General features: G+C 41.1%; 1 protein-coding gene across 3 annotated transcripts in view; it reads left to right on the top strand.

Moving 5' to 3' along the window:
* The window catches only part of csul (protein arginine N-methyltransferase 5), a 106,058-nt gene that overhangs the window by 59,722 nt on the left and 33,512 nt on the right, over window positions 1–12,824 (top strand). For all 3 annotated transcript variants that reach the window (XM_075669497.1, XM_075669514.1, XM_075669506.1), the window contains exon 7: window positions 5,721–5,804. In XM_075669497.1, the coding sequence (XP_075525612.1) occupies window positions 5,721–5,804 (84 nt within the window). The remainder of the gene's footprint in view (window positions 1–5,720; window positions 5,805–12,824) is intronic.

Genomic DNA, 12,824 nt, shown 5'->3' on the forward strand with positions numbered 1-12,824 from the left:
TGGTGTCACCCTGGCGTTTCCTGCGCCGAACAAGCTTGCCAAGCTGTGCTCCCGTACTTGCGGTGACAGCAAGCAAGGTTGCCAAATCAAGCACGGAATCTCCCACATGTTATGTTTCACCATTGTGGTTTATGCGTTCTCTCTCTCATGTGGAAAGACTTACATCGGGCAGACAGGGCGATGTATCAATGAGCGACTTGGCGAACATGAGCAGAAAGTAAATAATAATGCAGACAAAGGTCAGGGTGTCTACCAACCGGGAAAACAGGGAATTCTCAGGGATATTTAGTAGTCTGGAAAAACTCAGGGAAAACTCAGGGAATTTGTGCCTCTATCAGGGAAAATTATCTAATTTTACTGAAAGGGAACGAAAGTCGCGGTAATGCTGGCTCGAGTAACAGAGAGGAATAGTAACGAATGGTCTTTGACGCCGCGTTGTCGGCTGGAGGAGTTGCCAGAGTACAGTCAACGAGCGACTTTCCGGACGCCAGATAATTCGGATGACTTCGCGGCCACATAGGTTCAATGTATAAGAACGTCTGAAATTTCGGATGCAAGAACCCTTCGCCGTCAGATTTTCCGGACTTTTGCCGTGACCACAGGTCCGAAACTGCATTAATAAAAGCCACAACCACCGCCATTTTGATAACCTCGCCGCCTCGAGGCACACTCTCACGCAGATCCGCTGGCAGCCGTAGGCACCACCACGGCAATGCTAGGCCTAGCTGCTTCGAGGTTCGGTATTAAGCTTCTTGCCGTTCTGTGCCGTGTTTTTCATTGAAAGAATTCGCCGCTGTCAGCAATGGCACCCACACCGCCTTTGTGGTCATTGCGATTGGCTTTGAAGTTCGGAAAGCACGGCGCGTTGCAGAATGCCGGTTCCCGAAATTCAGCTTCGCTTCATTACAGAAATGTTATGCTGTGAAGCATAAGTATGGGAAGGGGCAACTGTCACGGGACACAGTATGTATTCCTTAACTATACACACATGCACCCGCCATCTCCTGTCACAGTATGAGCACCGATATGCCCAATAAGTGTACTGACAGGTCTTCAGAGCTTTTTTGAGGGTGCCTGTGGCGATTTCAGCCCTTAAGGGTTGTAAAAAACATGCATGCATTTTTTTCGGACGTTTTCATAACCGGAGTCCAAAAAATTGTACGCTGACTGTACAATTGTTCAAGAGGATGCTTCAAATAGTCCTGTGGCGAACGCGCAGCCGAAGGAGAACAAGAAGACAAAGGACATACGTATTGAGCAATGAACGGGAAAGAAAGCATGCCACCGCTTTTTTGAAGGAGCTTGCACTCTAAAAGCGAAGTGTTGGCTGACGCCGAAATGCAGGTGTCCCTTATCCGAGCAAGAAAAAGCTCTTTAAAAACAGTGAACCACCGCAACACTGAGGTGTTGTGCGCGGGCTGAGAGTATATTAGGACAGTTGAGGTTGACTTACCAGCTGTTGCAAGAGAATCTCACTTGTGATAAAGTTCGGACCTCATACTGGTTAGCTTGCTATCCATTGACAGAAATAGCTCATATTCGAAAATATTCTGTATGCATCTCTTTTTTATTTGTATTTGAGAATGTTCGACTCGATTTGCAATTTTTACTATGTCTTTTGAAGATATTTTATTCACTCTGCATTTTACTAACCCCCCATTCTGTTTTCTTTTTGAATAAATTAAACACTACCCCTTTCTATTTAAACTGGATAACGTTTTCTATTTTTAACATGCTTACTAGAGCGTGACACCATTGGGCGACATGATGTAGGAAGCCCGTCTTGACATCAAACAAAGTTCTAAGTCACTCAGGGAATATTGCAAAGGCACTCAGGGAAAACCTGGAAAACTCAGGGAATTTGGAATTGTCAACTTGGTAGACACCCTGAAGGTGCACATCTTGTTGCCCATCTTAATTCTTGCTGCAATTGTAAACCACGATTTGATGAGATGTTGATTCTCGGCAGAAGCACAAATAAGAACACGTGGCTGCCCTTGGAGGCTTTCCACATAAAGAAAAAAGCAGATATCTGTATCAGTGATACTTCCTTGACCCTGTACTCAGCCGAACATAACTTCTTGTGAATACGTCTTCGGTAACTAGCTCTAATGTGACATGAGTATTTCTATGTCTTGTGTTGTATGCACATGCGTGGTAGAGTGGTTAAGGGTGCATATATGTGTCGTCGCAAGAAGGATAAAGCAGTTGTTAGTCAGCGCCTGTGCTTGTCTCGTCTCTTCTTTGTGGGTTGACCTGGGTGTTTGCGCTGAATTTTTTTACCTTCAAAATACAATTTACCAACTTGTCCCAACTTAAGTTTTATTGCAATGCTTTCATAGTTGGATTTTTCGTCTGTTACAAGTAAATTTTACTGGTTGCTTATCACATAAAATGTTTGTACTGCTAAGCCCGAGGGCGCAGGATCGAATCCCGGCCATGGCAGCTGCATTTTGATGGGGACAGAATGCCAAAACGCTTGTGTACTGTGCATGAGGTGCACATTAAAGAATCTGAGGATGTCAAAATTAATCTGGAGTCCCCCACTACAGTGTGCTTCATAATCGTATTGTTGTTTTGGCACATAAAACCCCCGAATATAATTTTTAATTTAATCTCGTCGAATGTAACACTAGTTGCCTTTCATTGCAGTCATGTTGAAGTGTGAAAATTATTATGTTGACAAGGAAACGTAAACATGAAAAAAAAATTAATGCACCTTAAGTGTAGTGAACCGGAAAATTGACATGGCATTCAAGTGCATCACTGCAACATCAGGGAAAAGCAAGTGTTAAAAGCAAAAATATCTCATAGGGCATCTACTTGTGGTCCAATGAAGATCTCACCATTGATATGAAGGGTATCAATGTCAGTGCTACATGACAAGAGTAGTTCCTTCGCCCTATCGCTGAGCTCTTTGGTAATTAAAATGAAGTTTCTAAATGCCAACTGCTGCCTCATGGCTGCCATTTGTCGTCTACCAGAATTGGTGTTTTCTTGCTCCTCTTGGCAGCTTTGGTAGCTATGCAAGTGACAACGCAGAATGCTCAGTGTGTCGTCTGCTATCATCAGTGTTCAATAAATTGAAGCCCATTGAAGTGGAATGAATGTGCTTGATCTATTTTCAGTGTGTCTACTAGACAGCTTTTTGCTGTCACTCAATGAGCAGTTGGAAATGCTGATTTTGCTTTTCTTATCCTATTATTGTCCAGTGTGTATGGTACAGTGCTGACAACAAACCATGTTTTTCATGAATATAATTATTATATTCTTGCATAAAATCTTGCATCACTAATGCAAGATTTTGTGAAATTATCAGCTTGAAAAAGGGCTTCATGTTGTATTTGGAATTGGGATCTGTATATAACTATTCCCTTGCCATGGCCATTGAACGTGGGTCATGAGCAACCCATGAATGATACATGCAATTTCAATGCTTTTGGTGCCCTTGTGGACTTGATGTACCATCTAGAAAGCAGTGTAAAGAGTGAACTTTTATTTTCTGAGTAGTAGTTTGCTTTTGCCATTCGGCAGTGATTGTTAGCGAGCACACAGAGGTGTGCACTTTGTGATTGTGAAAATTATAGGCCGTCTGGTAGCTGGCCCCTTGTGCTAACGACATCACTCTTGCAATGCTGTTGTGCCCTCAAATGATTGTTTGGATACTGCTAGCATCAGTGAGTCTGAAGATCATGTCAGATCATGGGATTTTAATTTGGACGATGGAGAACCATCCTGGACAGTTGTCAGCTGTTCAGCAGTGAGTTTTGTTTTCTACCTTTTGACAGCTGACTAATTTACTGTGCTGATTGAGATGTCATAGAAAAGTTAGCAATAATATATCTCCTAATTGCAGTTTCTCTACAGCGTATGATGGAGATTTGCTTCCTTCAGCTAAGCAGAGTGTGACATTTTGCCCAATATTTGTGGCATCTACTACAAAGAGGCAGTTTCCACTAAGCAAAAATATTTTTTGTAGCACACATCGCTGATGATATAGAACAAAATTTAATTGGCTTAGGAAATTGAAGGGAAAACATGTTGAAATAAAAAAATACCTTTTTATAGTATCAGAACATTATTGTAAGCATTTCCTGTACATTTAAGTAAAGTTAGTTTTTCACAAATAATATTACTTTCCCTTATCTGCTTTTGAAATTTATACCTTTGGAAGTACATTTATTTAGACTTGTGTTGATATATAGCACGTTATTGTAAACCTGATGGTGTATTCAATGAAAATTGTTATTAAAGCCTTCAAGAAAGGCCTTTTTTTTTCATTTTAAGTAAAGTGTTAGTTAATGGTAGATTTCTGCCTGCTTCATCACTTCTGTATGTGCTGAGCTCAACCACCAGGCGCCTGAGTTGTGTGGGAAAGCCATTCTTGCTATGTAAAAGGGAGAATGCAGATATGCATGTGTAGGAGAGGATCAGAGTCTGTAAGGAAGTGCAAATGAAGTGAAGGGTAAAAGTAACGATGCCTTAAAGTAAGCCTATGACCCTGTCCACTACTATAATGCAGATTTGTGGAGACTTATTTGTACAAATACACTGGGCATGTTCATCTGACCCCTTGGCTCTATTAGAGCACTGCAGCAAGATGGGTGAGTTATTGGTAGTATATGCCTGTGTGGGCCCCCTGTGCACATGTATGGACTGTTGCGTGCTAGTACGCATCTCTGTGTAGCATATCATGTCTTGCTCTGCTGTGCTAAAACATGTTATTGTAAGCCTACAGCTGTAATCATGTTAGTCTTCTTTGTTTACTATTGTAATATCGCACAATTAATATTTTCTAGACTGTCAATAATTTCTCCTCTTAGTTAAGCTATGGAAATAATTTTGAGAGCTTAGTTTTATGTATGCAGTAGAGAAAGGCTGCTGCATTTGGGATCGATATTGTTTGCCTTAATAGCACAAAGAAGATGACGACACAAGAGAAGACGACAGAATGTCATGTTGTTGTCTTCCTTGTGCTATTAAGGCAAACATGTATACGTAAAAACTCGCCCAAATTTCAGTTCTTGGAAGGGTAATATTGCCTGTTAAAGGTGACATTAAAGAGAAATACTAAGTTAAGCAAGATTCTAGAACAATTTAAGCACTTCTAGAACATTGAAAATGTGACTTAGAAAGTCAGTAAAGGTGAAAAAAAAAAAAACTATGTGAGAGCACTGCTCTATCTTGAAGTTCCCACACTAGCTGCCTGTGACATCCTCAATTAGGACAACATCTGCTATGAATTAAAATTTTATCAATAAATAAAGATTCCATTGTATTTTAAAGGAACTGGGGTCTCAGCCTAATTGATTTTGAGAAACTTACTCCACATGGGAACAGGCCAAGTACAGTAAAATAATTTGAAATTCATGGCATAACACTGACCTACTGACTTAGTGGTTTTCATGCAAAATTCAAGAAGGGAAACTTCAACCTTTATTTTCTCTGAAGTCAAACCTTTCTGCCATAGAAATGAAAATGGAGCCCTTGAAAGAATGCCAGTGTAAACTAATTTAGTGTTGTTCTTTAGTGTCCCTTTAATGCACTTGGCCAGAGGCTACTCTACAACAAGCCGGGTAGGGTGCCATCCAGGCTTCCTGGTTTCAAGCACGCTTTTACATGACCATCAAATGAGCTTATCAAAGTAATGAACTTGAAATGATGTACATGTGTTTACAAATGTTTCACATGCTTCTATTTATGTCTTAATGAATGAACAGCTTGGAAGCCAGCTGATTGTTGATGGGAGCTGTCGTCATGAGCACATGAGGCTCTACTATCAGTACCTCGATCACCTTTTCAACGTAAGTAACAGTGAAATGTACAGATCATACATACTAAGTGAGTGCTTTGTTGTTGCTACCTTGGGCTGTTAATGTGGCAGATTTCTTACAGTACTGTCTAGTGCATAGTGTTAAGGCCAGTTTACAAGCATCCATAGTTTCTTTTAAAAAGTTACCGTATTTACTCGAATCTAATGTGCACTTTTTTTCCATATAAAACGGGTCCAAAAATTGTGTGCGCATTAGAATCAAGTACGACCCTAAATCTGTGTTACCATATGTCCATCGGCATTTCAAGATGGCTGACTCGTACGCGCTTCGAGCCTAGCTGCCGTAGCTTCCTCCATGTGCTGTGTGTAGTATGTATGCTTAGGTTAGTCCACCATCTGTGTTCCCGTTTTCTGCGTTTCCTCTATCAGCATGGAAGTGCCGACTGCGAAAACACGCCAAGTGTTCATCACGATGCCGCAATTAGAAGGAAAGTGTTTATGTGTGCGGAGACGGGCAGAAATCAGGCCGCATCACGGGCGTTTGGAGTTTCCGAAACTTGCTTGCTGGGCTGGCGCAAACAGGAGAGGCGTTCTACTCCGGCGGCTGCTGTGTAGGCACGATCGCGCGGCCCCTATCTTGAAAGTGATCTGCTATATGGAGACAGTCTACGCATCTAGGTGCACTGTGCTGTGTTCTCCTCATTTAGTTCACGTTGAAGTGAGAGGCCGCACAAAGGTCAAGTTGCAAGCTTCTGCTACCGCACCTCCTCATTCCAGCATTCTCATAAAAAGTTTCCGCGGTCATTGAGTGAGACATGTTCATGTTTGCTTGTGCGCGTGTGACACCTTGCTTCTTAGTTAGGAAGCGAATGTTTAAAAGTTCATACGGCCGATAAAACTACTATCTGCCTACAAATTTGCTATCGCAATCGATGCTTTACCTTTCGGGCGAAACTGCGACTTTTTTTATTATTCGCAACTTTAGTGCATTGGGAGTAAATCTTTGTTTTTCCACATGAGAGAAAGTTTTATTTCTGTACGAAATAATGAGATGCGCGGTACTGTAAAGGACTTTTCTTTCTTTAGGTCACGGAAAAAGGGTGCGTGTTACAATCGAGGGCGCGTTAGAATTGAGCAAATACAGTACTAGAGGGAACTCTGGCACTGCAATTATTCAGCTGAACCTAGGAGTGATGGCTAGTAACACATGGATTTAGTGCTTTTGGATTGAAACCTTCTTGTGGCATTATTTATTATGAATGAGGTTTTATTATTAATAAGCAAGATACAGTACAAGGGAATATTATACAGGAGGAGGTCCCGAGGTCAAAGACTGTAATGGGACCTCCTCTGCAGCGTATAAGTAAATATATAAACAACAGTTGCAACAAATGTAAAAAATAAAAAATAGCAAACATAGTATAGGTTTATGTTTAGCAGTACTAATTCAAATCAGCTACAGACGTGCTATTAAAAAAGTATAATTATTATTACATTTGACTAATTACAGAAGTAAATATAATGCCATTATGAAAGTAAATGGATAATGAGACATAACCAACCAAACTTTTATTTGTGTAGCGTAAGTATTAAAATGTACATTTGGAAGGGAGAAAATTATCTTACTAAAATTCCAAGCACTTATCAGTTTATAAACACAGCAAGTCACTGCGTACATGCATAATCACTGTGAATTGCTGCATTTATAATGCAGTATGTTGGTGAAAATGGCCAATATGCAAAGTCGTAACACTGTTTGAGCCAGAAGGATGAAATTGAGGCCGATCCACGTAGTGGCACATCATTCCCATGTTGGCTGAACCGCCATTCTTGCAGCTCCCATAGTCACTAGTGCCAGAGTACTCAATTAATTTTTGTAAGAAACTCTGTGCAATCATCAGGGAAGTTGTACAGAACTCACATTGGTAGCATGATCATGCTCTTTCTGTGTAAAAAAGAGGAAATTTTCATATACAAGGCCTACACTTTTCAGTATGGCAGCATTGATTTACCAAAACTAAAATGGCCAAAGCAATCAGAAGGACTGGTCCTTTCACTTCTTGTTCATTCTTTATTTCAGGAAGAAGTGTGGTATACAGGGTTGCTCAGATAGCTTGCCGGGTAACTGTGCTGTGGGATAGAGTAGTGGAATTTTTATGTAACAAATTTTCTGATTCCCTAAGAATGCTTCTGTTAATGACCATGCATTATTTACCTTAATTTTATCATCATCATACTGCTTGCTTGGCTATGGCATTCTGCTGCTGAGCTCAAGGTTGAAAGTTTGATCTCGGCTGCGACGGCCACATTCTGATGGAGGCCGAATGCGAAAAATTCAACAACGATTACGATACTGCCTGGTGCGAAATTTGAGCACAGCTCTATACTTGTTTTCATTTTGCGATATATTGGCTGGCACGAACAATTGTCTCGTGCGGCACATCGCAAATGGAGCAAAATGCAGCGAGACTCCCTTGCTTATCTGGAGATCATGAGAGCCAGCGCATAGTTGATGCGCTGGTGCGATTCACAGCAGCCACCACCAGACCTCCCAGATGACACGCGCTACTCTAGCGCCATCTTGTAGCCATCGTCGCCACACTACGCTTTACTTCTCACGCTTTCGCCATACCCTCCTCCGCTTTCTGCCTTATGGTTTCACACGCCCTCCTCTCCGCTTTCCTCGCGTCGTTCATCCCCCGCTGCGCTCCGCGTGCACTTTAATCTTTTGCTGCGCTCGTTTGCTCGGTTACACCGAAGCTTGCCACAGGAACGGGAGCTTAAGAGCTGCACTCTAAAATGCTTGTGTACCATCCATTGGGTGCACGTTAAAGATCCCCAGGTGGTCAAAATTAATTCGGAGTCCCCCACTTCAGCGTGCCTCATAATCAGATTGTGGCTTTGGCATGTAAAACTCCTGAATTTAATTTAATTTCTTTGTATTTTGCTTAGCTTTAGTTCGGTATATATTTCCATAATTGTTGCAATAAGATCTTTAACTGAGGCTAACTTTGCATTGTTTTCTTTTGTTCTTTTTTTTTAACTATTGTCATTACACACAATTTTTTACTAGTTTCTTTGCGCCATGCTTTGTAAGCACTTTATCCTCTTCTCCTTTCTGATGCTCCATTAGAGTTAAGTGAAAATTATGATGATGATGGTGATGATGATGATGATACAGCATGAAGGCCTTCGCCTATCTCTCCCACATGAGCTGACACTATTTTAATCTCATCTTTCTTTGCATTTCTTTTGGCACCAATTCTGGTATTCTAATAGACCGCTGGTTATCTGTTCTACTCATTGCTAAACCCGCCTAATGATCTCTACTAAATTTTGTCTGCCCACATTTGTTTTCTAATCTTGTATTGCCATCTAGCTCTTAATATTATCCCTATTATTTTCGATTTCGTCACCTGTTGTGTGTAGCCCTTACTTTCCTTTCAAGTTTCAACCTCATGGTTAATACTGGCAGGTTGCACCAATTATGTACTTTTCTCTTTAAAAAAATTAGTAATCTGTCATCCATTACTTGAGAGTGCCTTCCAAATACCCTTCAGAATAATACTTCTATTTTTCTGCAGACTTTCTTCTCATGATCTGGGTGTGCTGTGGCTACTTTACATATATAAATGTACCTGTATACTGTTTTTGGAGAATGAGTGTTAATGATTACATCTTGTTCCTTTTTTCATGCCATACAGCATTACTCTGTTTCTGCATATTAACCTTCAGCCCTTTGCTTAGACTTTGCTGCTTCAGATCCTTAATCAGTTTTGCAAGTCATCTCCAGGGTCGCTTGAATATTACCTACAAATCTAGCACCTTGAATATTTGCAGATTTGCAGAGATTTTGCATATTTGTGAAGAATGTTCATTATTTAGTGAAGCGTATAATGTTTTGCTGGAGTTAAAATTTAAGGGCATAGTTTATAGGTTGTGGGTTCTTTTGAATAATGTGTGTGTACTTCGGGACCACAGTAGTGTCATTGCACTGGCGTAGCTTAATATTTAGGAACTTCTACTGCACTATTTCTGTCTTCAATTTCCTGTAGGCAAGAACTCCTCATGCATATGATATGATTTGTGTGTGACATCATGAAAATCATGAGAGCCAACAAAGTTGCAACGACAGCCTGCTCAGCTGCTGAACTCAATCATCGGTGGCTAAGCTAGCGATAAGCCACCTAAGTAAGCTTGTTTAGAAGGCTTGTTGGCAGCAAACCTTATGTAATATGTGCCTTTGTGGTGCACACAAGCTCATGACATCAGATATTTTTGTACGTAAGAGGGACATTACATTAAGAGAAATTTGAACAGTTCTGACATTCTTTGTCCACTTGTATTTGTGATCTGAAAAATAAAAAAGGCATTTTACCTAGCTATTCCTTCAACTAATATTTTCCTAATGCAGTCCTTGTCAACTTTAGAGATAGCTAGTAGTACAACTGGTGGTGCTATAGTAGTGCTATAGTTAGTAGTACAACTAATGAAAATTTGTGTCTGCATCTCTTAAGTAAATTCTTTGCACAGGCACAGCAGCAGTCTACATAAATGGTCTCCATAAATGTGACATGTGTGAAAGCTGCAAGTAAAATGAAATGCTGTGTCACTTGCTGTCCTGCTACTTCAGTAGTGCTTTAGTTAGGCGTGTTCATTATAGTACAGGCACACAGCAAAATTTAAATAGGAGCAGGTGTGAGCTTCCTTGATCTGGCAGGAGCAGCTTGATCCTTTGCTGTGTAGTGTATTTTTGTGGCTGCTTTAATGGCAATAAGAATTTGATTGCAATGCCCTTGCATAAAGTTTGCATCCTCTGATGTTGGTGCAGCAGTTTTCTCATTCTTGCTGGTGCGTTTGTGCATCTTTGTCAGCTTCTGCTTCAGATGGGGAGGAAAAAAATAAGCTTGACAAGCACTGATCACAATCAACTTATTGAGCTGCTTCATAAGACATGGCTGAAGTGCACTGCGGCTTGGCTATTTAGGAAAGAAAGCTTAGCAATAAATTAAGTCATTGAAGGTGGCATTCAAGTTTCAGATAAAGGATTTGCTCAAAATTCACATTGAAATAAATAATACTTGCAGATTGACGTTGTGCAGACGATTTTCTAAAATGTACTTGAAGCCTTTAGGCACAAAGAACCATTCTGTGAGAGAAAATACCATTCATGTTAACTGCAATCAGCTTTGGCTATTAGACCTCTTTGTTATCACAGTTGCTATTATCTTGAAGCTTCACCTTGTTATGATGTGGGTAAAGTTAGCTTTTTGATCAACAGTAGATGGCTCAGATGCCTTCTTTTGCATCAGTGTTCAAACATTCTTTCACATTGATGTCCAGAATTGGCTTAGTTTTGAAAAGCAGTTCACAACTTAAACATCTCTTACATGTTTACTCTGTTGAATGGTTGCATGATACCACAGTTGCTGAAACAGTTTTTTATCCTGGGCAACTTGACAGCATTTCATGCTTATCTGAAGATGGCCAGCACTTTGGCATGACTCCCATAGCTTTAATCTGGGCACCAGTGACACATTGATGTGCAATTGTGTGATGAACAGCATTTCAGAGTTCAAAATAATGTACCTTTTTAAAGCCTGAGCCCTTTTCAGTATTTAGGAAAGGCGTTGAATAACATAAAAAATTGTAAGAACCGATGGGCCTAATAACTGAAGTTGAGTGTTTGTGTGCATGTGCGTTGGTGAGAGAGATATTCAGCACCCTAGCTAGTTTGTCGAGGTCATACAGTCAAATGCCTCTACAGCGAAATGACCTGCGTAAGAAAGGATGGACTATGTCCCTGCCAAGTTACAATATTTTGTGCATTGTGAACGCCTTTACTATGTATACCACTACAACGAATATGCCTGCACAAATGAAGGAATTTAGGCATCCCCGGCGGCTGATTTGTTGCTTTACAATAAATGCCGCTTAGCAGTTCCTCCACTGCCCTCAGAAGATGTCACCAAGGTGTGCTAATGGCAGTGCACTTGATGAGCATGCCAATAACAGAAGTAGGCCTACTGCACTGCTCCAGAACTTGTACAACTGGTACGCTACTTGTTAGAACGCATCGATTGGTGTGATGACTTGACAAACACGTCACAGTTGATGACGATGTGATGATGTTAGTGTAACTAATGATCAACGACGTCTTGAAAGCCATTTAAGGTGGAAAGGATACGAATGTCAACGAAGGCAACAGTAATAAAGATTCTGCAGGCAAACCAAGAATTTTGATCGCAAGAAAGGTGAAAGTCACATTTGACGATCTGCAGCTTTACTTTGCGGTAGCTCCTGCGTTTTGCGGCGGAGCAGGCTGTAAACCTAGGTGCAATAAGGTTGGCTGCAGTCATACATTCTGTTAGACAAAATGTCCACAGAAAAATTAGTGGCATTTCTTATTGAACGTGCTTAGCCTGCCCTATTGTGACCGGTATACAGTATATGACTTTTACAATGAAGTGACCTGTATAACAGGATTCTGGAGGTCCCGAGCACTTCGTTATGGAGGCATTTGATTGTACTTATTTGGTTCAAAACGTGCATTTATTGTGCATGGTTCTTCACTTGCTTGGCCAACTCTTCTTCCTACAACCAGGGTGTCTACCAACCGGGAAAACTGGGAATTCTCAGGGATTTTTGTGTAGTCTGGAAAAACTCGGGGAAAACTCGGGTAATTTGTGCTTCTAACAGGGAAAATTTGCTGTAATTTCATTGAAAGGGTCGAAAGTCGAGCTAATGCTGGCTCAAGTAACAGACAGGAATCATAATGAATCGTCTTCGACGCCCTGTCGTTGGCTGGAGGAGTTGCCAGTGTACAGTCAACGATTGACTTTCCGGATTCCCAATAATTTGGACGGCTTCGCGGCACCAGCACCTACCCCACAGAGTCAATGTATCAGAACGTCTGAAATTTCGGACGCAAGAACTCTTCACCGTCCGATTTTCCGGACGTTTTGCCGTGTCCACGGGTCCAAAACAGCAATAATCAAAGCCACCACCGCTGCCGTTTTGATTACCTTGCCGCCTCGAACCAGCGCTCTTG

The sequence above is a fragment of the Dermacentor variabilis genome, chromosome 1 (assembly GCF_050947875.1).
Source record: "Dermacentor variabilis isolate Ectoservices chromosome 1, ASM5094787v1, whole genome shotgun sequence".
Classification (NCBI taxonomy): Eukaryota; Metazoa; Arthropoda; class Arachnida; order Ixodida; family Ixodidae; genus Dermacentor; species Dermacentor variabilis.